At 42.4% G+C, this 27,470-nt stretch overlaps 1 protein-coding gene across 1 annotated transcript in view; it reads left to right on the top strand.

Annotated features, from left to right (window-relative positions):
* LOC126188687 (facilitated trehalose transporter Tret1-2 homolog) overlaps window positions 1–27,470 on the top strand; it is a 101,951-nt gene that overhangs the window by 35,690 nt on the left and 38,791 nt on the right. Inside the window, exons 2-3 of the mRNA XM_049930293.1 lie at window positions 8,423–8,661; window positions 16,822–17,230. Coding sequence (XP_049786250.1) covers window positions 8,423–8,661; window positions 16,822–17,230 — 648 coding nt within the window. The remainder of the gene's footprint in view (window positions 1–8,422; window positions 8,662–16,821; window positions 17,231–27,470) is intronic.

The following is a 27,470-nucleotide window of genomic DNA, read 5'->3' as shown; positions in this document are numbered from 1 at the left end:
ATTTCATACGGGATACTCTACCTGTGCTGCTAGAACATGTGCCTTTACAAGTACGACACAGCATGTGGTTCATGCACGATGGAGCTCCTGCACATTTCAGTCGAAGTGTTCGTACGCTTCTCAACAACAGATTCGGTGACCGATGGACTGGTAGAGGCGGACCAATTCCATGGTCTAGACGCTCTCCTGACCTCAACCCCCTTGACTTTCATTTATGGGGGCATTTGAAAGCTCTTGTCTACGCAACCCCGGTACCAAATGTAGAGACTCTTCGTGCTCGTATTGTGGACGGCTGTGATACAATACGCCATTCTCAAGGGCTGCATCAGCGCATCAGGGATTCCATGCGCCGGAGGGTGGATGCACGTATCCTCGCTAACGGAGGACATTTTGAACATTTCCTGTAACAAAGTGTTTGAAGTCACGCTGGTACGTTCTGTTGCTGTGTGTTTCCATTCCATGATTAATGTGATTTGAAGAGAAGTAATAAAATGAGCTCTAACATGGAAAGTAAGCGTTTCCGGACACATGTCCACATAACATATTTTCTTTCTTTGTGTGTGAGGAATGTTTCCTGAAAGTTTGGCCGTGCCGTTTTGTAACACCCTGTAGATTGGGATGTCTATGGATTCATTATAGGTGGTACAGACAAGCCGTCGTGTAAATTACTTTTGAACACATTATCCGAAAACTGTCTTGAGCTGCTAAATCGACAGCCAACGCGTAATGGAAATATTTTAGATCTGGTAGCCACGAACAGACCAGAACTCATCAACGGTATCAGTGTTGAGACAAGGATTAGTGATCATGATGTTGTCATTACGACTATGGTTACGAAAGTTAAAAAGTCTGTCAAGAAGGCTAGGAGAGTATTCTTACTAGAAAGAGCAGATAAGCAGTTGTTAGCATCCCACTTAGTAAATGGCTTGGCTCTGAGCACTATGGGACTTAACATCTCAGGCCATCAGTCCCCTAGAACTTAGAACTACTTATACCTAACTAACCTAAGGACATCACACACATCCGTGTCCGAGGCAGGATTCGAACCTGCGACCGTAGCGGTCGTGCGGTTCCAGACTGAAGCGCCTAGAACCGCTCTGCCACAAGCGGCCGGCCTTAGTAAATGAATCGACTTCATTTACTTCCGGTACGATGGACGTGGAAGAATTATGGGCGAATTTTAAACACATTGTAAATCACGCATTGGACAAGTATGTGCCGAAAAAGTGGGTTACGGACGGAAAAGACGCACCGTGGTTTAACAGCGCAATTCGGAGAATGCTCAGTAAGCAAAGACAGTTGCACTCGCGGTTCAAGAAAGATCGGGAGAATGAGGACAGGCAAAAGTTAGTAGACATTCGTGCTGCTGTAAAAAGAGCGATGCGCGAAGTATTCAACCACTACCACCGTCATACCTTAGCAAAAGATCTTGCTGAAAACCCAATGAAATTCTGGTCTTACGTAAAACCGGTAAGCGGGTCGAAGGCTTCCATCCAGTCACTCGCTGATCAGTCTGGCCTGGCAACGGAAGACAGCAAAACGAAAGCTGTCATTTTAAATTTAGCATTTGAGAAATCTTTCACGAAGGACAATCGTACAAACATACCGCCGTTTGAGTCTCGTTCAGATTCCCGTATGGAGGACATAGTGATAGACATCCCTGGGGTTCTGAAGCAGCTGAATGGGTTGAAAATAAATAAATCGCCAGGTCCTAATGCGATTCCAATTCGGTTTTACAGAGAGTATTCTACTGCATTGGCTCCTTACTTATCTTCCATTTATCGCTAATCTCTTGCCCAACGTGAAGTGCCGAGCGACTGAAAAAAAGCGCAGGTGACGCCTGCATATAAGAAGGGTAGAAGGACGGATCCTCAAAATTACAGACCAGTATCCTCAACATCGGTTTGTTGCACGATTCTCGAACATATTCTCAGTTCGAATATAATGAATTTCCTTGAGACAGAGAAGTTGCTGTCCATGCATCAGCACGGCTTTAGAAAGCATCGCTCCTGCGAAACTCAACTCGCCCTTTTTTCAAATGATATATTGAGAAACATGGATGAAGGGCATCAGAAAGATGCCATATTCCTTGACTTCCGGAAAGCGTTTGACTCGGTGCCCCACGCAGACTCCTAACTAAGGTACGAGCATTTGGGATTGGTTCCCAAATATGTGAGTGGCTCGAAGACTTCTTAAGTAATAGAACCCAGTACGTTGTCCTGGATGGTGAGTGTTCATCGGAGGTGAGGGTATCATCTGGAGTGCCCCAGGTAAGTGTGGTAGGTCCGCTGTTGTTTTCTATCTACATAAATGATCTTTTGGATAGGGTGGATAGCAATGTGTGGCTTTTTGCTGATGATGCTGTGGTGTACGGGAAGGTGTCGTCGTTGAGTGACTGTAGGAGAATACAAGACGACTTGGACAGGATTTGTGATTGGTGGAAAGAATGGCAGCTAACTCTAAATATAGATAAATGTAAATTTATGCAGATGAATAGGAAATAGAATCCCGTAATGTTTGAATACTCCATTAGCAGTGTAGCGATTGACACAGTCACGTCGATTAAATATTTGGGCGTAACATTGCAGAGCGATATGAAGTGGGACAAGCATGTAATGGCAGTTGTGGGGAAGGCGGATATTCGTCTTCGGTTCATTGGTAGAATTTTGGGAAGATGTGGTTCATCTGTAAAGGAGACCGCTTATAAAACACTAGTACGAACTATTCTTGAGTACTGCTCGAGCGTTTGGTATCCCTATTAGGTCGGATTGACGGAGGACATAGAAGCAATTCAGAGGTGAACTGCTAGATTTGTTACTGGTAGGTTTGATCATCACGCGAGTGTTACGGAAATGCTTCAGGAACTCGGGTGGGAGTCTCTAGAGGAAAGGAGGCGTTCTTTTCGTGAATCGCTACTGAGGAAATTAGAGAACCAGCATTTGAGGCTGACTGCATTTCGCGGAAAGACCACAAAGGTAAGACAAGAGAGATTAGGGCTCGTTCAGAGGCATATAGGCAGTCATTTTTCCCTCGTTCTGTTTGGGAGTGGAACAGGGAGAGAAGATGCTAGTTGTGGTACGAGGTACCCTCCGCCACGCAGAGTATGGTGGATTGCGGGGTATGTATGTAGAAGTTGAACCGATGGTGGAATAAGATAGTTGAGGAATTGGTGAAGGTGAGAAATGAGCCCTACAATAAATGGCTGAGAACTGGGCTTGATTATGACCTTCAAACATGTGGAGCTAAATGGGAAAAAGCACGAAGGGCCATTACTAAAGTAAGAAATGAGGCGTGGGAGAAAGTTGGAGAGGATGTAGAAGAAAACTTTGGTGGTACTAGAGCAAATAGAACGTGGAAGTATAACGTGAAGATGATGAGAGTTGGAAACAAAAATACTGCTGGGATGACTATGATAACCATGAAGTAGTGAGTAAAGTATTAGAAAGCCCTGCTCACGGAGAAGAGAAAGAAACCTATACAAGAGACGTTAGATTTGAAGGAAGAAGATGAAGGTCCATGTCCACGACCAATAATCTCGCAAGAAATGTGTAAAGCAATGAACCACATGGGTCCTGGGTCGAGGTGCAATAAACATAGAATCAATAAAGGCGGCTCCTAGGATTGTGTATAATATCTTGGCCAAGCTGTATGTTAAGCTTTCGGAAGGGGACGAGGTACCCAAGGAATGGAGAAAGCCTATTATTACTCCTGTCTATAAGAAAGTGACTAGACAGGATAGTGAAATTACTGGGGTGTAAGTATGATGCCATCAGTAGCGTGATTATATGGGAGAATCTTAAAAGAAAGAATCAAAAGGACTGCGTGAAGGGTGTGCTATAGCACTGGCGCTATTTAAAATCTATGAGGAGGATGCATTTAAAGCCAGGAAGAACAAATGTGGAGGCATAGGCGTCCTTGTGAGGGATGAAATCCTACACACATTTCTCATCGCTGATGACCAGGTCATCGTAGCAGGAGACCAGGATGATGCTGAGCACATGCTTTGGGATTTACAAGAGAATTATGAAAGATGGAGCCTCACAATAATCATGACAAAAACCGAAGATCTGAAGGCTGGCGACAGTACCATAGTGGTTCTGAAGCCAGTAGAATCAGGGAATGTAAACCTTTTAAGAACCTGTGAGTTATGATGTCATCAAACTGAAAAAGACATAAATAATAAAACAGGGCAGGGTAGAAGGGCCACACGACAATTCACTCGGTACTTTGGAATAACAAAAAGGACCAAACAGTTATATATATATATATATATATATATATATCAGTCCATGATATCCAATATTACAAATTTACTCTTTCTGATGGACACACATCCAGATCGTCCGCTCTCAAAATTCCGCCATCTCTCTCCCCACATCCACCAGTGCTGGCGGCTCACCTCCAACTGCCCAACACTACAATCGAATTCCAACAATGCAAACCAGCCACAGACTGCACACAGCACAGCCAGTGATTTTCATACAGAGCGCTACGTGGCGTTACCAATATAAAAACAAACAGCCTACTTACAACCATACAGCACCAAAATAGAGGCTACGGCGTCGATAAATCAGTAGTAGATACCACAGATATGAAACGCTTAAAATGGTACGGACCTCTCGAAAGAATGGAGGATAGCCGATGGCCAAAGAAAGTGGAACATACAGAGTGGAGAAAAATTGTGTCACAAAATTTTAACCCTGGATAGCTGATGCCAGTATGAACCAAATTACTAATGTTGTGTAGGTCGACAACACACCATTTTTAAACTACGGAAACTTGGCTCCACGTGCTACGGTTGGCCGCAGGATTGCCCTGCTGCCGGATGCTCTGGATGCTTTGCCTGCTGGAGATAGCGATGTATCCAAGGCGGCCCACACGCTCGTTGGTAGCGCGCCAGTCTTCCACTCTGGGGGCCTGGGGGCGAATCTGCCAGGGTCCCGACGTCTCTGATATGAGGTAGAGACAAACAGCGAGAGCTATTCGACACGTGTGCGCATCACGTTGGGGCAGTTACACTGAGCTTTGGACGACACTTTTGATGCGAAAGCAATAGGCCTGTCTCTATCACCAAACCTGAGCGAAAGCACTGCACCGATTCCATAAGAGGAAGCGTCAACTTGCAACAGAATTGGTTTGTCAGGATCAAAGTGATCCATGCATCGATCACTAAGCAATGCATCTTTAAGCTTTTGAAGCGCTTCTTGGCACTCATCTGTCCAAACAAAGGGAACTTTCTTGCGACGCAAGGGATGCAATGGAACAGCGATTTGTGCAGCATTCGATATAAATCGAATATAATAGTTCATTTTCCCCAAGACTGACTGCAATTCTGTGACATTGCGAGGAACTGGCAGGTCACGAATGGCTAACAAATGTGACTAAAGAGGATGTACACCTTGGCTGTTTATGACATGACCAAGATACTGCAACTCAGGTTTTAAAAAAATCACACTTGTTCAGTCTACACTTTATTCATGCATCAGACAACACACGAAACAAAGAAAGCAAATTTGCAATGTGTTCTTCAGGTGTACGACCTGCTACGACAATATCGTCCAAATAGTTTGAACAGTTTGGTACTTGAGCAGTCAGGTGTTCCAAATAACGTTGGAAAATGGCGGGTGCGGAAGGACTGTCAAAATGCAAACACAAGCATTTAAACAAGTCAAAATCAGTGTTCACAACACACAAGGTTTGAGATTCTTGATTTCGTGGTATTTGAAGATATGCGTCACGCCAATCAATTTTTGAATAGTAGCAGCCATCGCCTAATCTGTCCATGAGATCCTCTAGGCATGGCAGTGGGTAAGTGTGAATCACAGTTTTGGTTAAAGTCAACACAGAGGCGAACGCGACCTGAAGGTTTGGGGAGCGAAACCGGTGGAATTACCGACTGACTAGCTTGTATGGTAGCAATAGCCCCGCTGTCTTTCAATTCTTAATGTTCAGCAGCCACATAGTCCTGTAATGCAATCGGAACAGTTCTGGCCAGCCAAAATTTTGTCTGAGCATTATCTTTCATAGTAATATGTGCAACAAAATTGTTAGCCTTGCCTAAACCTACAGAAAAGAGTTCAGGGGATTCTTTAAGCAAGTTAGCTACACTATCTGTGACACTGAATGCAATCACTGACAACATATTGTCCTGCATTTGAAAGCCAAACAAATCAAACGAATCAAGGCTATAAATGTTCTCACAATCGCAAAGGGTGACACACAAAATAATCAGTCTTCTTCAGAAAAGACAAACACAAGTCTGTGCTACGTATTGATAGCTAATGATAGAAGCTACCACGCGTCGGCTAACAAAGCGGCTAACGTTGAAGCTGCTATCGAAGTGGGCTGCCAACAGTCGGGCGCAGCGCTTGTATCCTCTTCACCTAAGGGCCGCTGCTGCCGCGTTATCATTCAGGAGGGAGGTCGGTCAGCGTGCGATTGGCTGACCTCTTCTCACAGCCTTCTCTTCTCTGTCGTTCCCGACTGGTGTGCCGGCGCCGACTTTACGCCGTAACATACACTCTTGGAAATGGAAAAAAGAACACATTGACACCGGTGTGTCAGACCCACCATACTTGCTCCGGACACTGCGAGAGGGCTGTACAAGCAATGATCACACGCACGGCACAGCGGACACACCAGGAACCGCGGTGTTGGCCGTCGAATGGCGCTAGCTGCGCAGCATTTGTGCACCGCCGCCGTCGGTGTCAGCCAGTTTGCCGTGGCATACGGAGCTCCATCGCAGTCTTTAACACTGGTAGCATGCCGCGACAGCGTGGACGTGAACCGTATGTGCAGTTGACGGACTTTGAGCGAGGGCGTATAGTGGGCATGCGGGAGGCCGGGTGGACGTACCGCCGAATTGCTCAACACGTGGGGCGTGAGGTCTCCACAGTACATCGATGTTGTCGCCAGTGGTCGGCGGAAGGTGCACGTACCCGTCGACCTGGGACCGGACCGCAGCGACGCACGGATGCACGCCAAGACCGTAGGATCCTACGCAGTGCCGTAGGGGACCGCACCGCCACTTCCCAGCAAATTAGGGACACTGTTGCTCCTGGGGTATCGGCGAGGGCCATTCGCAACCGTCTCCATGAAGCTGGGCTACGGTCCCGCACACCGTTAGGCTGTCTTCCGCTCACGCCCCAACATCGTGCAGCCCGCCTCCAGTGGTGTCGCGACAGGCGTGAATGGAGGGACGAATGGAGACGTGTCGTCTTCAGCGATGAGAGTCGCTTCTGCCTTGGTGCCAATGATGGTCGTATGCGTGTTTGGCGCCGTGCAGGTGAGCGCCACAATCAGGACTGCATACGACCGAGGCACACAGGGCCAACACCCGGCATCATGGTGTGGGGAGCGATCTCCTACACTGGCCGTACACCACTGGTGATCGTCGAGGGGACACTGAATAGTGCACGGTACATCCAAACCGTCATCGAACCCATCGTTCTACCATTCCTAGACCGGCAAGGGAACTTGCTGTTCCAACAGGACAATGCACGTCCGCATGTATCCCGTGCCACCCAACGTGCTCTAGAAGGTGTAAGTCAACTACCCTGGCCAGCAAGATCTCCGGATCTGTCGCCCATTGAGCATGTTTGGGACTGGATGAAGCGTCGTCTCACGCGGTCTGCACGTCCAGCACGAACGCTGGTCCAACTGAGGCGCCAGGTGGAAATGGCATGGCAAGCCGTTCCACAGGACTACATCCAGCATCTCTACGATCGTCTCCATGGGAGAATAGCAGCCTGCATTGCTGCGAAAGGTGGATATACACTGTACTAGTGCCGACATTGTGCATGCTCTGTTGCCTGTGTCTATGTGCCTGTGGTTCTGTCAGTGTGATCATGTGATGTATCTGACCCCAGGAATGTGTCAATAAAGTTTCTCCTTCCTGGGACAATGAATCCACGGTGTTCTTATTTCAATTTCCAGGAGTGTAGTAGGCCTTCACAAGTGCTGTACACTGAGGCCCGCTGTATGTGGCATTTTCACATGCAAATGACCAACAGCAACAAGGTGCGTGCACAGACACAAACTAATTCCCATCGTGCCCCGTGGCCCACCGTGAGGTTCCGACGTCCTAACCCAAACAGTTCAGACGTTATGACGATTTTATTTAAAATTGTTCAATAACAGTCACCCTGCAGGTAACAAGCTGGTGCTGTCATAACGCACTGGAGTCGTATTTGGAAAGACAATGGTTCAAACCCTCATCCAACAATCCAGAGTCAAGTTTCCCGTAATTCCCCTAAATCGCTTAAGGTGAATGCCAGGATGTTCCTTGAAAGGGTATGCCCAGTTCCCATCTCCATCATTTCTCAAAGTGAGCTTGTGCTCCAACTCTAATAACACCATCTTGGAGGAGACGTTGAACTCTTAATCTTGCTTGGAGTAGTGTTAAAATGGCGTGTTCCCACAGCGGCGCTGACGTACCTGATGAGTGGCATGATCTCCGGCTGGGTGTCGCCCATCCTGCCGCGCCTCCAGGAGCCGGGGTCATGGCTGCCACTGACAGCAGACGAGGCTTCCTGGATCGTCTCCAGCATGACCATCTCGTGTGTGCTGCCCATCATAGGCGTGCCAATTATCGTCGACATCGTCGGCCGCAAGGTGCTGTTCATCGCATCTGGATTGCCAGTGTTCGCTTCCTGGCTTATGGTTTGTACTGCATTTAATACCTCCTTTTGCTTGAGAGGGACAGAGGTAGGAGTGCATGTTTTAACAAGAATATTCTTTGTGGAGTTTAATTGCACATAAAATTGTAGTGTAGAGGAATCAACTAAAAAAAACAGCTTACTTACATTTCGGTTAATTTTGAATAATTCCATGTTATGAAGCGAAGAAACTTCTGCTGATATTTTACTGGATTTTAGTTAGATTTTGCGTAATAAATGTAACAGATTTGTAAGCTAAAGTTTTTCCACGTGTAGTAATGCATGTACAGAATGTTCTTAGCTTGAAAAAGTCTGATATGTATTTTGTTGCCTGGTCAATATTATTGTCGTGCTAGAGCTCGGAGCCAGATATCTACACTTTATCTCTGATGCTACATCAGGCAAATGCTTTTTGAAAACCAACTCAGACTGTAATCTTGTACATGAAAATTACATAAGGAAATCATCTGCATCGAAATATTGGAAGAATAAGAGCAGTATCACACATGTTAATTTGGCAAAGAAAAATAGTAACTGAGACCCGTAGTCCATTTGACGTACTTAGTTACTTAATCACTCAGAAGAAATAAGTCCAATAATAAAAAATATGAATAAGCTTCATAAAAAGTGCTGAGATGCGCTTATGCTGCCTTGGCATTGCTTATATGGTTTTAATAACAGAATGCTTAAGCTCTGGAAGTGTTGGTTCACTATAATTTCTCTCGCTCTTACACAGTGTTGCTCTGATCACTCCACAGTTAACAAATGTGTAATGCCGAGGTGGTCGATTTAAAATTTTTGGAAAAAATTGGCAATATGAATGATTGGAAGCAGCAAACTGAATATAGTGAATCAGATTTCTGCGCGACATTTGCCAGTCCATAGCACTCCACTGCTCTGCATGGTGGGCGAGGTGGTTTCTGTTGGACATCGGAGATAAACGAATAACTCACCAACAATTTCCTCCTAGAGTTTACGGCTGAAGCGACCGCCAAGTCAACCTCACCACCATGTTGCATTCTTTCAACAAAGAATTTGGTACGCCAACTATCTATTTGCAAAAAGTTCAGAAAGGGAGAAATTTATCAAGTACCAATTTGCTCACGATGGAAAAATGTAAGAGGTGATGAAAAGAGAAGAGGTAAGTAGACTCCCTCAAAATGAAATTGCAGACTGAATATTTAAGTCAGCTCATGAGACGTGGTCAATAGTTCATTTTAAAGTACAGGGCCCACCATACACAGCACTTCGATCACAGACCTGTTCTGATATTACATTGCTGATGTGCCACAAGAGTCCACATAGTCATTCTATAAAAGTGCACAGTGATACCACGTCAGACTACCTGACCTCCATTTACGCCTAGACTCATGTTCTTGTTGTTGTGGTCTTCAGTCCTGAGACTGGTTTCATGCAGCTCTCCATGCTACTCTATCCTGTGCAAGCTTCTTCATCTCCCAGTACTTACTGCAACCTACATCCTTCTGAATCTGTTTAGTGTATTCATCTCTTGGTCGCCCTCTACGATTTTTACCCTCCACGCTGCCCTCCAATGCTAAATTTGTGATCCCTTGATGCCTCAGAACATGTCCTACCAACCGGTCCCATCTTCTTCTCAAGTTGTGCCAAATACTCCTATTCTCCCCAGTCCTATTCAATACCTCCTCATTAGTTAGGTGATCTATCCATCTAATCTTCAGCATTCTTCTGTAGCCCCACATTTCGAAAGTTTCTATTCTCTTCTTGTCTAAACTATTTATCGTCCATGTTTCACTTCCGTACGTGGCTACACTCCATACAAATACTTTCAGAAACGACTTCCTGTCACTTAAATCTATATTCGATGTTAACAAATTTCTCTTCTTCAGAAACGCTTTCCTTGCCATTGCCAGTCTACATTTTATATCCTCTCTACTTCGACCATCATCATTTATTTTGCTCCCCAAATAGCAAAACTCCTTTACTACTTTAAGTGCCTCATTTCCTAATCTAATTCCCACAGCATCACCCGACTTAATTTGACCACATTCCATTATCCTCGTTTTGCTTTTGTTGATGTTCATTTTAAATCCTCCTTTCAAGACACTGTCCATTCTGTTCAACTGCTCTTCCAAGTCCTTTGCTGTCTCTGACAGAATTACAATGTCATCGGCGAACCTCAAAGTTTTTATCTCTTCTCCATCGATTTTAATACCTACTCCGAACTTTCCTTTTGTTTCTTTTACTGCTTGCTCAATATACAGATTGAATAACATCGGGGACAGGCTACAACCCTGTCTCACTCCCTTTCCAACCGCTGCTTCCCTTTCATGCCCCTCGACTCTTATAACTGCCATCTGGTTTCTGTACAAATTGTAAATAGCCTTTCGCTCCCTGTATTTTACCCCTTCCACCTTCAGAATTTGAAAGAGAGTATTTCAGTCAACATTGTCAAAAGCTTTCTCTAACTCTACAAATGCTAGGAACGTAGGTTTTCCTTTCCTTAATCTATTTTCTAAGATAAGTCGTAGGGTCAGTATTGCCTCACGTGTGCCAACATTTCTACGGAATCCAAACTGTTCTTCCCCGAGGTCGGCTTCTACAATTTTTTCCATTCGTCTGTAAAAAATTCGCGTTAGTATTTTGCAGCTGTGACTTATTAAACTGATAGTTCGGTAATTTTCACATCTGTCAACACCAGCTTTCTTTGGGATTGGAATTACTATATTCTTCTTGAAGTCTGAGGGTATTTCACCTGTCTGATACATCTTGCTCACCAGATGGTAGAGTTTTGTCAGGACTGGCTCTCCCAAGACCGTCAGTAGTTCCAATGGAATGTTGTCTACTCCCGGGGCCTTGTTTCGACTCAGGTCTTTCAGTGCTCTGTCAAACTCTTCAAGCAATATCGTATCTCCCATTTCATCTTCATCTACATCCTCTTCCATTTCCATAATATTGTCCTCAAATACATCGCCCTTGTATAGACCCTCTATATACTCCTTCCACCTTTCTGCTTTCCCCTCTGTGCTTGGAACTGGGTTTCCACCTGAGCTCTTGATATTCATACAAGTGGCTCTCTTTTCTCCAAAGGTCTCTTTAATTTTCCTGTAGGCAGTATCCATCTTGCCCCAAGTGAGATAAGCCTCTACATCCTTACATTTGTCCTCTAGACATCCCTGCTTAGCCATTTTACACTTCCTGTCGATCTCATTTTTGAGACGTTTGTATTCCTTTTTGCCTGCTTCATTTACTGCATTTTTATATTTTCTCCTTTCATCAATTAAATTCAATATTTCTTCTGTTACCCAAGGATTTCTACTAGCCCTCGTCTTTTTACCTATTTGATCCTCTGCTGCCTTCACTACTTCATCCCTCAGAGCTAGCCATTCTTCTTCTACTGTATTTCTTTCCCCCATTCCTGTCAATCGTTCCCTTATGCTCTCCCTGAAACTCTGTACAACGTCTTGTTTAGTCAGTTTATCCAGGTCCCATCTCCTTAAATTCCCACCTTTTTGCAGTTTCTTCAGTTTTAATCTACAGTTCATAACCAATAGATTGTGGTCAGAGTCCACATCTGCCCCTGCAAATGTCTTACAACTTAAAACCTGGTTCCTAAATCTCTGCCTTACCATTATATAATCTATCTGATACCTTCTAGTATCTCCAGGATTCTTCCATGTATACAAGCTTCTTTTATGATTCTTGAACCAAGTGTTAGTTATGATTAAGTTATGCTCTGTGCAAAATTCTACCAGACGGCTTCCTCTTTCATTTCTCTGCCCCAATCCATATTCACCCACTATGTTTCCCTCTCTCCCTTTTCGTACTATCGAATTCCAGTCACCAATGACTATTAAATTTTCGTCTCCCTTAACTACCTGAATAATTTCCTTTATCTCATCATACATTTCATCAATTTCTTCATCATCTGCAGAGCTAGTTGGCATATAAACTTGTACTACTGTGGTAGGCATGGGCTTAGTATCTATCTTGGCCACAATAATGCGTTCACTATGCTGTTTGTAGTAGCTTACCCGACTCCTATTTTTTTATTCATTATTAAACCTACTCCTGCATTATCCCTATTTTATTTTGTATTTATAACCCTGTATTCACCTGACCAAAAGTCTTGTTCCTCCTGCCACCGAACTTCACTAATTCCCACTATATCTAGCTTTAACCTATCCATTTCCGTTTTTTAAATTTTCTAAACTACCTGCCCGATCAAGGGATCTGACATTCCACGCTCCGATCCGTAGAACGCCAGTTTTCTTTCTCGTGATAACGACGTCCTCTTGAGTAGTCCCCGCCCGGAGATCCGAATGGGGGACTATTTTACCTCCAGAATATTTTACCCAAGAGGACGCCATCATCATTTAATCATACAGTAAAGCTGCATACCTTCGGGAAAAATTACGGCTGTAGTTTCCCCTTGCTTTCAGCCGTTCGCAGTACCAGCGCAGCAAGGCCGTTTTGGTTAGTGTTACAAGGCCAGATCAGTCAATCATCCAGACTGTTGCTCCTGCAACTACTGAAAAGGCTGCTGCCCCTCTTCAGGAATCACATGTGTGCCCTGCCTCTCAAAAGATACCCCTCCGTTGTGGTTGCTCCGACGGTACGGCCATCTGTATCGCTGAGGCACGCAAGCCTCCCCACCAAAGACAAGGTCCATGCTTCGTAGACTCATATAAGGGAATTTTAGTCTGATCTGCAGTATCTGCTTCATAAACTCCAATCAAAAAGTAATGTACGCTGTTAAGCAGTGGCTATGTGTGTGGTGTGGTATTCAGTGCTGCATAACGTTTACCTCAGTTCTTTCATTTTGAAACACAAAAATTATTTGCCATTCTTTTGATGGGCTTGGGTGAACAGCAAAATTCATCTACTTTCAGTAGTTGTCCCACAAAGCAGAAGAGTGGGTTTTAAAAAAGAATCCAGTTAGTGTGGGAATATGGCAAAGATCTGTCTTTTCCTACACTGTAAAAATAAACGGTGCTACATTAATATAAGTCCAATTTAAGGAGGAGCAGAATTCTTTATTTTCTTACGGCTTGTAAATGGGAAAATAAAATATTAGAGTCAGTCTTCCGCACTTATCTCCTTGCTCAACTAATTCAAGCTATGAAGATACTTTAACCCAAAAGAATTTCGATATATCCTTTTTTCATGACTTAAAATCTATGAAATTGTAGTACAGAAGAAGAGTCGTAAAAAATATAAAATTGCTTTCGAAATAGTCACTGGAAATTAGAAGAAAGTCTCATATACAGTTGAAATAGAATGATGTCGTTCTCCTAGAACTACTACAGCCTTTTTGTATCACTACTGTTTGAACCTGACGTTAGTGTGGAGAGTGTACATCTGAATTGTTGAATAACACGTGATTTTCCAGAAGGAAGAAAAGTGGCAAGAGATATCCACAGGTTGGTCTTAGTGGTCATCAAGAACTGGAAATTCCAATAAGTCAGTAGCACTTAGGTTAAAGTCTTCCAGGGTCAGACAAGTGTAGTATCTGTTGTAGTTAGTTAACATACAATTTGGCCTCCAGTACCTGGAACTTTGGCGACTGTTAAGAAGCCACCGACTAACCGATAAAGTTAGTTACTAATCCAAAGAATAGAAATAATGCACCTGACAACTTGTCAGTTCCCCACTATCTGTCTCTGTATGAAATTTAGCCCAAATATACCTCCCATTATGTAAAAAAGTTTATGTATTTCCAAAACTATGTACCCACAAACTGTTATCCTACTTAAAACTGTTGCTGACGTTTGACTAAACACAACCTGATTTGAACTGAACTGGTCTTAATAAAACTTGTCTTATATTAAATCCGCAACTGAAGTAAAACTATTATCAGGCCCAAATCAAAATTTCCAGTTCTCTCACGTGTTGACAACATTGCTGCAGATTTCTCAAAAACGCAACAGCAGGTGGCAGTGCCTAAGCTAGATTTCTATTTTTAAATAAAATTTCCAAACAATGTTCAAACTTTTGCATACCATTAGTGAATGTGGTAATGCGTGATGATAAACCTTCTTTAAACAGTGGGATAGTGACAGTAACTATTCCTATGCAATGATATTTCAAGACAACGATTTTAGAATGAAGTATGTATTCAAAAAGACAGAATAAAACTTCTCGTGATCTTTACACATAACATTGGTCTGAACAATACTATGCTTAACAAAGTGAAGAATGATCTAAAAAGAGTACAATGTTAACAGAGAATTTCTATAAAAACCAAACAGCTTAATCAGTTGAGATGTTAATGCATGACTCAAGGAACTGGGGTGGTTGTTCTCTCAGCTCTGAGCAAGTGAACAGAATTAACTAGCTGACAATAATCATTCCGACAAATTAGCTGTTCAGTGCTGCAGTCTTACCTCAAACTTCTTCTCTTCTCAAAAAAAGAAACGGTGCTCAAAATTTATATTCTTTTCGCCTTTCAGAATATAGGTAATATTCATCCTTGATGTCCTTTACAATAAATCTTTCATATACAATCACAAGTCAACACAGCTACTACACTTCAACTAAGAATGTATTAGACTGCGCAGAGGCAAAGACTGTGCCACAGCGAGACCAAAGATTGTTTAACAGTAACGTAATTTGCTCTCACTCTGATGTGCACATCGATAACTTACAAAAATCAAAATTACCTCCCCACCTTACAAACTATAGTGACTCATTAAGTAGAAAGCACGTCGGACACAAGTTGTTGAAGTGATCATGGAGCCATACCAAAGACTGGTACAGGATGTCCTATGAGAAATGGTCAGTATTCAGGTATATGACAGGAACGATAATTTCAAAAAAGAAACTTTATATGGACAAATGCTCTATTCTGAGTGGCTTCTGATACAAAACATGTCATGTTTACCCATCTACAACAGTTATTCAATAATACAATGTGTGTTATACACAATATAAACTGAAACATACTATTTTTAACACATTCACCTCTAAGAATCATCATACTTGTCAGTACGCTGCAGCATTTCAACAACATGTTGTTGTTCCTGCATAGGTTGTTGAACTAAATGTTCAGAAGGATAATGGGAACTTGACAGAATACCAGTTTCATGAACTGGGCTGAAAACTCTGGTTAACACTTTACAACTAGGACTTTGATGTGTCAGAAAGTGCAAATGGTATTTTTTGGCAGCAGCAGGAGCACCACCAACGCAGAAGCTGTAAACATACCTTTTTCTGTTCAGTACCCCACACTACTTCAGTCACAACACATTGTGGACGACTGTGCCTTCAGTGGTCTAGTATAATGACAGAAAGACATCCTGAGGAAAGAGTTTGAAAACAGTGAGGTATGTGGGCGAAATTGAAACTATAGAGAGATTGAGTGGGTAAGATAAATATGTGCACATGACCAGCCCAAAAACAAATGTATATTCAATGTGCCCTTTGTCCGAAACCAGTCCGATTAGGCCATATATCTGTACCAAGTTTATTGCTTCAAAATATCATTCCTGCCTTATTCCTGAATTTTGACGATTCCTTCTGGGATATCCTGCATAAAAAAATGCTCGACAGAAACTCTGTTTTTGTAATATGAAGATGGCTCGTCCGGTTGGCCGTGCAGTCTAATGCACGGCTTTCTGGGCAGGAAGGAGCATCTGGTCCCCGGCACGAATCCGCCCGGCGGATTTGTGTCGAGGTCCGGTGAACTGGCCAGTCTATGGATGGTTTTTAGGCGGTTTTCCATCTGCCTTGGCGAATGCGGGCTGTTTCCCCTTATTCCGCCTCAATAACACTATGTCGGCGATTGCTGCGCAAACAAGTTCTCCACATACGTGTACACCACTATTACTCTACCACGCAAACATAAGGGTTACACTCGTCTGGTGTGAGACGTTCCCTGGGGAGGGGGGGGAGGGGGGTCCACCAGGGGCCGAACCGCACAATAACCCTGGGTTTGGTGTGGGGCGGCGGAAGGGTGAAGTGGACTGCGGTAGTCGTTGTGGGGTTGTGGACCACTGCGGCTGCGGTGGGGACGGAGCCTCTCCATCGTTTCTATGTCCCCGGTTAACATACAATACAATACATACCATATGAATATACCAGGTCCAATAAAGTCTGGCGCTGTCGTCCGTCCAACTCGGCGAAAGGAGCAAGCAGCATGGCAAGAGGTAACAGAAATGTGCTGAAAGGTGCTGTCGGCCGACAGGTGCTGTTCGCTGACTCGGCGGCCATGCTGATAGCATCACGCCTGGTGGCTGGTCTGGGAATTGGGGCCAGCATCTGCCTGTTACCGATGTATGTGGGGGAGGTGGCTGAGGCCAAGGTGCGGGGTATGCTGGGCACCGTCTTCCAGTTCGCCATGAGTGTGGGCGGGCTCGTCTCCTACTGCATGGGGCCCTACATGTCCTACTCGGCCGTGGCCATCGTGTCCGCCGCCGTGCCCGTGGTCTTCATGGTGGGCTTCCTCTGGATGCCCGAGTCACCCTACTTCTTGGCTCTGCGTGGCAGGGACAAGGATGCAGAAAGGGCCTTGAGGCGGTTGCGAGGTGCCATGACTGAGGAAGCCATCCAGGAGGAGCTCGGCGTTATTCACAAGTACGTCAAGGAGCAGCGAGGTGAGTAGCCCTACATTACTTTGCATCTCACGTCAGATGGCTGTACTTATAAGGGACATCTTGTTTCATAGTACAGAATAATGTGACGCCACTGGGTAAATACACGACGAGGCCTATTCAGAAAATTATTTTCCCCCACCAGCAGAATGTGTTGTTTTGAGTTCCAGAGACTGTTTTGATACAGTTCAAATGGTTCAAATGGCTCTGAGCACTATGGGACTTAACTTCTAAGGTCATCAGTCCTCTAGAACTTAGAACTAATTAAACGTAACTAACCTAAGGACATCGCACACATCCATGCCCGAGGCAGGATTCGAACCTGCGACCGGAGCGGTCGCGCGGTTCCAGACTGTAGCGCCTAGAACCGCTCGGCCACCCTGGCCGGCTTTGATACAGTTCTCCACACTTGTCCATCCTGTGCTAGCCTCCTCTTCTCTGCTTAATTATTGCAACCTACACGCACTTAAACCTGTTTATTGTAGTCCAGACTTAATCTCACTCCGTAAATTTTATTCTCCGCCCATCTCTCTCTCTCTCTCTCTCTCCTACACACACACACACACACACACACACACACACACACACACACACACACTCACTTATCTCCGTTTCCAAATAGAAGATTCCTTGATACCTTTGGATGCATTCTATCAACTGACCCCTTCTTTTACACCACTGGACATTAAAATTGATACACCAAGAAGAAATGCAGATGATAAACGGGTATTCATTGGACAAATATATCATACTAGAACTGACATGTGCTTACATTTTCACGCAACTTGGGTGCATAGATCCTCAGAAATCAGTACCCAGAACAACCACCTCTGGCCGTAATAACGGCCTTGAAAAGCCTGGGCATTGAGTCAAACAGAGCTTGGATGGCGTGTACAGGTACAGCTGCCCACGCAGCTTCAACACGGTACCACAGTTCATCAAGAGTAGTGACTGGCGTATTGTAACAAGTCAGTTGCTCGGCCACCATTGACCAGACGTTTTCAATTGGTGAGAGACCTGGAGAATGTGCTGGCCAGGGCAGCAGTCGAATATTTTCTGTATCCAGAAAGGCCCGTATAGGACCTGCAACATGCGGTCGTGCATTATCCTGCTGAAATGTAGGGTTTCGTAGGGATCGAATGAAGGATAGAGCCACGGGTCGTAACACATCTGAAATGTAATGTCCACTGTTCAAAGTGACGTCAATGCGAACAAGAGGTGACCGAGACGTGTAACCTATGGCACCCCATACCATGATGCCGGGTGATACGACAGTATGGCGATGACGATTACACGCTTCCAATGTGGGTTCACCGCGATGTTGCCAAACAGGGATGCTACCATCATGATGCTGTAAGCAGAATCTGGATTCATCGTTGAGTACACCATCGCAGGCGCTCCTGACTGTGATGCAGCGTCAAGGGTAACCGCTGCCATGGTCTCCGAGCTGATAGTCCATGCTGCTGCAAACGTCGTCGAACTGTTCGTGCAGATGGTTGTTGTCTTGCAAACGTCCCCATCTGTTGACTCAGGGATCGAGACGTGACTGCACTTTCCGTTACAGCCATGCGGATAAGATGTATGTCATCTCGACTGCTAGTGATACGAGGCAGTTGGGACCCAGCACGGCGTTCCGTACTACCCTCCTGAACCCACCGATTCCATATTCTGCTAACAGTCATTGGATCTCAATCGACACGAGCAGCAATGTCTCGATACGATAAACCGCAATCGCGATAAGCTATAATCCGACCTTTATCAAAGTCGGAAACGTGATGGTACGCATTTCTCCTCCTTACACGAGGCATCACAACAACATTTCACCAGGCAACGCCGGTCAACTGCTGTTTGCTATGAGAAATCGGTTGGAAAATTTCCTCATGTCAGCACGTTGTAGGTGTCGCCACCGGCGCCAACCTTGTGTGAATGCTCTGATAAGCTATTAATTTGTATATCACAGCATCTTCTTCCTGTCGGTTAAATTTCGAGTCTGTAGCACGTCATCTTCGTAGTGTAGCAATTTTAATCGCCAGTAGTTATTTGGAATTACGTTCAATCTACGTTTAAATTTATCTTTAAAAACAACAATAGAATTAATATTATCAACGTCTACGTTGTTCCTATTACTTTGTGTAGACAAAAGTTGTCTCCCTCTAGCCCTTCGTGCGAAGATGACCGGAACAGAAGAGAATCGAAGCATTTGAGATGTGGTGCTATAGACGAATGTTGAAAATTAGGTGGACTGATAAGGTAAGGAATGAGGAGGTTCTACGCAGAATCGGAGAGGAAAGGAATATGTGGAAAACACTGATAAGGAGAAGGGACAGGATGATAGGACATCTGCTAAGACATGAGGGAATGACTTCCATGGTACTAGAGGGAGCTGTAGAGAGCAAAAACTGTAGAGGAAGACATCGATTGGAATACGTCAAGCAAATAATTGAGGACGTAGGTTGAAATGAATTCGTGGCGGGCCGCATCAAACCAGTCAGTAGACTGATGACAAAAAAAAAAAAAAAAAAAAAAAGCCCTTCGTCTTTCAGTTCGACAGGTTAGCGTTCTTCTTCGAGGCATACCTAAAACAGATATAGTTTCGTATAATAGGGGAAGTCGTAGCTATTCACAATGAAGATGCTGACTTCAAATTTTGTGGCGAGGGCGGCAAGCGAACACAAAGTTGGTTCTGTTTACTCTTAGACGAAAGAAAATGAAAAAACGAAGCTAATAAACAGCGTTTGTTGCTCCAGACGCCTTCGTTTTCCACTATTGACAGCATCAACGACGTCGTAGCTGTGGCAGTTTAGCTGCCCGGTTTGCGTGTGCTGCTGCAAATGAACCATCTGCAAAATTTAATCATGAATGTCCATAGAATGCGATTACACGAACCGTTGTTACTTTCTTGTCTCATTTCTACCACAACACCTGAGACGTACTTGTGGTACAACTTGCTAGCAATGTTAGCAATGTGAGAGACAGAGGGAAACTTATGCGTGTCTGTATACTTCCTTTTACCTCTTTTAATGACTATGTACACACATGATTTTTTCGTGCACGTCTATGGCAAACAATCTTTGAATTATACAAGTTTCATATTTCTCCTTGTATAACTAATTTTAAACATCAGTAATTCAGTTTTCGAAGTTCACGTATTAAAAATATTATCGTTCAATCAAACAGTTGCATTATTATTATGAATGTCCACATCCCCATTAATTTCTCTACTCAGAAATTGTATCTGTCTATTTCTGCGTCTTCCGCTCGGCCCGTTATCGTTATTCTTCTTGGCAAAGTCTAAAACAAACATGGTTTCCGTATAATAAGAGAAGTCGGAAGCCATAATTATTCAAAATAAAGAAATAAAAAATTAGAAACTTACTTGAAATTTTATGGTAACGGCAGCAAATGACCACAAAGTTACTCTTCCAGAAAATTAAGCAAAGTAACGATTCCAATATACAGACTTTGTTACTTTTATATTTTTATTTCCACTGCTGACAACTTCATCGACCTAGCAGTTATTGCACTGTCGCTAGCCGGTATGCGTGTATTACTGCAAATAAACCACATAAACATGAACGTCCCTAGATTGAAATTTCAAGAAACGCTGTTACTTTCATGTCTCATTTTTGCCATAGCACCTGATCGGTACGCCCGAGAGATTTTGGTAGCACTCCAATCTTCGATGCTCACTTACTGGCGATTTTAGTGCGTGATAGGGAAGGTGTCATCAGAGTTACAAATATGACACTATCCCCTTCATTTCTGCACTCTTAATGACTACGTACATATACACTTTTTTTCTTTGTGCACATCTATGGCAAAGTATCTTTGAAATTATGTAAGTTTCGTTGGCCTCCTTGTATAATCAATATTAAAAACTGTCACTTTAACTTTTGTGCTCACGTATTAATATTATGATTTCGGTATCTATACTAATGTACTTCGATTCGCTGCTTCTGGATTGTTTACAACAATTGCCTAGCAACTGGTTCAAATTTTGGAAACAGCAATGATGGGTCTCCAAAAAATGCTTATATGTGAACAAAAAATAGATTTCATAGCAATACACCAAACTGACGTCAGTGAGATGATATGTACAAGGCTTTGTGAATCTGTCCCACGATCTTTTTTCAAGAGCTGGAATAATCTATTTCTTTTCCTAGACACGAGAGATCTTCAGCTGTTGCAGCTCATTTTTAATCTCTTCGCTTTCATAAATACGATCCCTTTAAAATTAAAAAGCAATGACAATTCTTTTTGCAGCTCAAGTAGGTCGTTTCTGCTGTTCATGCAACATATGACACGAACTAAGGGTTGTAGATACCTCTCTTATTTCGTAATTGTTAGTTTACCCCCCTTACCTAGGTCTTTGATGCGGTGGGCTGTCAGTGGTATAATTTTCATGCTTTTCATCTAAATGGGTATAATAACACATACAGTTGATGCGTCGTACACTACCTGGCAAAAAAAGTGAAGTACCCAGAACACATGGTTGGCTGTCAATGAAACTTTGTACATATATGCAGCATCAATGGGTATGAAAATGATAAGAATGCAGTTCTCTGTGATAGGTAGAATGGCAACCAGCTTTCAATAGTGTTGTTCATTTTTAGTGTTGTTACCAGACCTGATCGGGTGTTGCATGGGGGCTTATTTAAATTTTTTATTATGCAAATAATTTTACTGTCTGTCCGGTTAATCTTACGACGCCTTAGAGTACGAAGCCAAATTTTAGAACGAAACTGTGATCGATTATCTGATATAACCTTATCCACATGACCCACTTCTTTAAGAAAATGTTTGATGAAAGCATTAGATATTGAACGAGCTGTTGCTTTGCGTAAAGGTGTAAAACACACATATTTTGATGTCAATTCCACTGCTACCAAAATGTACGCAAAACCATTAGTAGAACGAACCACTGGACCGAACAAATCGACTGCAGCCATGTCCTTTAACTTCGCAGGAATGATAGGAAACAACGGTGCTCTGTGAGAAATAGTTGACGGCTTAGCCTTTTGACATAATTTGCATTTGGCAAGGACAGATCGAATACGTTTTTCCATATTACTGAAGTAGCAATTTTCTCGTAATTTATGAAAGCATTTTCTGGGACCAAAGTGTGCGTAACTGAAATGTGTGTACCAAATCAATTTATTGACCCACTCATCAGGAATACAAACTAACCAAACAGAGTTGTCGACCGATTTTCGTTTAAAAAGAATATCATTGCGAACTAAATAATACTGTCTAATCGCTACGCTTTCCTTTCTCTTCCACTTCTCCTTAATGTCCTTCCAGATTGGATCCTTATTTTGCTCCTTAGCGATGTCCTGGAGCGAAGACGAAATAAAATTCTCAAACGCAACACCTTGAATATACATCAAACAATAATTGTTTTCCTTGCAGTCCTCTTCAGCACTTTGTTTCAAACCCATAGGTGCACGAGATAAAGCATCAGCAATAATATTTTAAGATCCCTGTATGTAAACAATACTACAGTCAAATTCCTGTAGATACAGCGCCCATCGTGACAATCTTCCATGAGTTAATTTTGTTGACATAAGAAATTCCAGAGCTCGATGATCGGTGTAAACCTTAGTATGTCTGCCATACAAAAATATGCGAAATTTTGTGAAAGCCCATACAACAGCCAAAGCTTCAAGTTCCGTAATCGAATAATTCTTTTCTGATTTAGAGAGAACACGACTTCCAAATGCAATAGTTTTCTGTACTACAACGCCGTCTTCTTCTATCTCTTGAAATAAGTGTGCACCTAGGCCTTTGTATGATGAGTCCGTCGCCAAACAAAAATCTTTTGATAAATCCGGATGTGAAAGAAGTGGAGCAGCAACTAAAGCATCACGGAGTTGTTCAAATTCTGATTGAGCTTCCTCATCCCAACACCAATTAGAATTCTTTCCAGATAGTTCACATAAACGAGGTGTGGCCAAATTATCCAATCTAACAAAGCGTCTAAGAAAATTACAGACACCAAGGAAACTACGAACATCACGTTTTGTAGTAGGAACAGCATAATTACGAATAGCGTCTAGTTTCTCTGGATCAGGAAGAATACCCTCTGTAGAAATAATATGACCAATATGAGAACGACCAAATTCAGATTTTTCCAAGTTCACTGTAATGCCAACTCTTGCAAAAATACGTAATAATGAATCCAAAATTTTGTTATGCTTACTCCAAGAACGTTTAGCAATAAGAATATCGTCAACATATGAAGTAATATTGTCACGAAGATAAACAGGTAAAATTTCGTTTAAGCTACGAATGAGTGCTGCTGAAGATACAGTAAGTCCAAATGGTAATTTCCGATACTGATAACAGTTACCAAAGGCTAAAAAGGCAGTGTATTTTCTACAATCAGGGTGGAGTTCTATTTGCCAAAAACTTGCGCGCATATCAATCGTGGATAAAACTTTAATTCCATAGAAATGTTGAAGAAGTTCATCTAAATTTTGTGGACGGTCAGTTTCAGGAATGATGATATTATTTATCTGCCTGGAATCCAGAACCAAACGAATTGACCCATCCTTTTTAAGAACAACGTGTAATGGGCTGGTATAAGGACTGACTGCTGGCTCAATAATGCCTTGATCTAACATGTATTGAAGTTGACTCTTAACCTTGTCTCTGTAAGCCAAAGGAATAGCGTACGTTTTCCCCCGAAATGGTGTGTGTTCTTTTACTTTAAATAAATATTGTAGGCCTTGTATAGTTCCTGTGTGTTGACTAAATACTGTAGCATGTGAAGTCAAAATTTGGTGCAGCTCTTCTCTTGCAACGTCATCTGGCACTTCAGCTTTCTTAACCTTTTCATTAATTAATTCTTCGCTATTAATTATATCATCCATCCCGTCTCTGTATCTATTGTCATTGTCATGAATGAACACATTGTCATCATAATGCTCAGCGAAAACATCAGAAGTAAGAAACAAACATTTTGTGCCTGATTCAGATCTTGTTAAACACTCGAAAAATTTCAAACTTTTCGGCATTCCGGCAACAGTCAAATTCACACTTCCTTCTTTAAAGTTTAAAATTGCCTTATGTGCGTTAAGAAACTCCATACCTAATATAATTTGTGTACTGAGTAATGGAACAATAACAAAATTAGCAGAAAATTCGTATCCTTGACAAATGAAATTTAAGTTGGTCTGTTGTTTGACTTCCATACTTTTTCCAGAAATAGCGCCTCGAATTGTAGTTTTATAAACAGGGAACACAGGACAAGCAATAGTTCTTACACATATACGAAAAACTACTTCACTAATGACATTCAATGGGCTCCCAGAATCTAAAACTGCAGTGAACTTATTCTTACCCACACATACTTCAATAACAGGATGTAAAAATGCGTCTACATTATTTTCCTTTTCGTCTAGCAAAATGTCTCTCATGTATTCCAGGCGTACGTAGTGTAAAGTCGTAGTGTCATTACTTTCTGAACCGTCTATATTGCTGCCAGAAGCCGAAGCTACAAGTCATTGTCGATTGTTCGCGTCACGTCTTTGATTATTCCCGTCATTTCGCGGATCAATTTCTACGATTTGCACTTGTCTCTCTGAAGTTCTGTCACGTGGAGGATGCCAATTAGGTCCTTCCTGTCTGCTGGATGCAAATTCTTTGTTATGTCTATTATTAAAATTTCTGTTTTCCTGGCTATCTGCACGACTACTTCTTGTAGTATAATTTCGACTGTCACTTCTGAAATTATTGTTATATCTACTACCCTGGTTATTTCTGTAGTAAGAATTTCTATTATTGTATGAATAATTTCTGTCTTGATGATACCGATTACTGTTTCCGTATGATTGATCATTCCGGTAGGAATTACCGTTATTATAATTGTCTGTGTAATTTCTGTTACAACGTCTGTTATTGTCATAAGGCTGGTATCTATTGTCCTGTCTGTTTCGTCTGTCATTCTCAAAATTACCCATATAACGTCCGTTCCGATCATTATCCTTTTTCTCTGAAAATCTATTGTAATTACTGTTACTGAAAAAATTGCAAGAAGTCCCGTCGTCGTTGTCATACTCAAGTTCTTGTAGCAACGTCTTAAAAGTCTCAATGTCGTCTTTACATCTTCCGGCTAAAGCAATTTGTCTTATGGATTGTGGCAGCTTAGTTAAACAAATGCGAATTAATTCAATCGGGCTATAAGGGTTGGACAGGAATTGATTCTTCAAAGTATTCAGCCGGCGTGCGGAACTCAGACTGTTTAAAATTACGCTGCATAATAAGACTATGTTTGACTCTGTCTTGCGTATTTTCGGACCAATATGCCGATAGAAATGCATGATAAAAATCATTTAGATTATTACAATCTCTAATAAGTGCGCGCATCCGCGTCGCCGGTTCGTTTTCTAAATATCCACACATATATTCCAGTTTGTGACTTAGTGGCCAATTTGGTGGAAGTGCGTACATAAATTGATCTAACCATGAACATGGATGTATGTCATTCTTAGAATTGTGAAAGATCTTAAATTTCCGAACAGTTAAGAAGTGTTTATAGTCAAAGTTTTCTCCTCGTGGCGACAAAGACCTACCGCGTCTGTCCCAGTCCGAATGTCGATTATTGTCAGGTTCGCGCGCCTGGCTCTCTCTTGTTGCATCTCGTAAATGAAATAAACTATTTCCTTCAAAGCCCTCTGCTATCTGTGATTCTAAATTTCTCCTGCTGTCTTTTCCTACGATTTCGCCTTCAATTTGTTTGACTTGCTTTCGTAATGCCTCGAATTCCCTTTTGATGCGTTCATTAAATTTTCCCTGATTTTCATCATGCTTATTCATGTTCTGGTACTCTTCGGTTTCTGCAAATGGTAATGGACCTGCATCATCTGAATCTCTGTCCCCATTTAAACTAAGACTTGTCAATTTATCTGAAATCTCCTCAACTCTTTCCGATAAGTCACCTACTTTTTCTTTATGTTTATTTACGTCTTCCGTAAGAGTCGCGACTCGGGTTTCGGTATTGTCACATTTAGTAGTTAACTGTTCATACTGTTGTGTTAGGTTATTTATTCTCTCATTTGGTACGGATTCCTCGATTCTCTCAAATATTTCTTCCTTATCGTGAGCACGTTGTAAATTTAACTCTGAAAATTTTTGTACTATCGCGCGATCTCTTTCTTCCTGTTCTGTATCCTGTTCCTTTTGTCTGATTTCTATTGAAATTAATCTATTATTGTGAGCATTCAAAATCGGTTGTACTTCTTCTCTAATTTCTTTCTTTAATTCATCTTTCATGTTTTTGAAACATGTCCCTATTCGTGAATCTAACCGTGTTTCCATTGTTCCCATATCAGTTTCTAAACGTGTTGCCAAGGTTCCCATCTCTGTTTTAATTGGTCCTATTTGTGATCCCACTGTTTTTAATTCAGATCCCAACTGTGATCCCAGTGAGTCTAACCGTGTTTCCATTGTTCCCCTATCTGTTTTTAATTCACATCGTAACTGTGATCCCAGTGAGTCTAACCGTGTTTCCATTGTTTCCCTTTGTGAGTCTAACCGAGATCCCAAATTTAATATTGCACTCATCAACTGCTCTATATCTTCTGTCGTTAATCTCGTATTCTGAAAATTTTTTGATTGTGAAAAATTTTGAACTGTTTCCGGACTATTTTCCCAACTTATTAAATTGTTTTCCACTTCATTATTCATCATCCTGTTCTCCTGTGTTGGCGAGTTCGCCATGTTAACAATTTCGTCATTCTCACTAGTCATCATTTTCGCCTTTTTCATCGATCGCGTAATCATTTACAAAACATACAAAACTCGTCCCTATACGAAAATTACAGGACACTTTATCTCCAACAATACCATTCACACGAAATGTTTCCCGACAAACACGCCTAACGAACAACTGAAATCTTCATAATTGCACAAAATTGTCAAACGTGTATACAAGACATCAAAAATTAAATTCTGCAAAAATACCATTATAAGAAAGACAACACAACTACAAATGTTCAATTACCAAATCTACACATGCAATATTCTATTACTACAAATTACTACAACAATACTACTGTCTGCTATTTTTACTATCAGAAGATTCCAAGGGACGATCCGAAGCAGCGGTCGCCACGTGCATGGGGGCTTATTTAAATTTTTTATTATGCAAATAATTTTACTGTCTGTCCGGTTACGCAATCTCATAACCGGTTGGCCCTGATCAGTATTAGTACGCACTCTGACTGCTTAGCATAACAACAAA

This window comes from Schistocerca cancellata, chromosome 5 (genome assembly GCF_023864275.1).
Source record: "Schistocerca cancellata isolate TAMUIC-IGC-003103 chromosome 5, iqSchCanc2.1, whole genome shotgun sequence".
NCBI lineage: Eukaryota > Metazoa > Arthropoda > Insecta > Orthoptera > Acrididae > Schistocerca > Schistocerca cancellata.
Note: the sequence above shows the minus strand (reverse complement) of the source record. Positions and strands in the feature narration are given on the sequence as shown.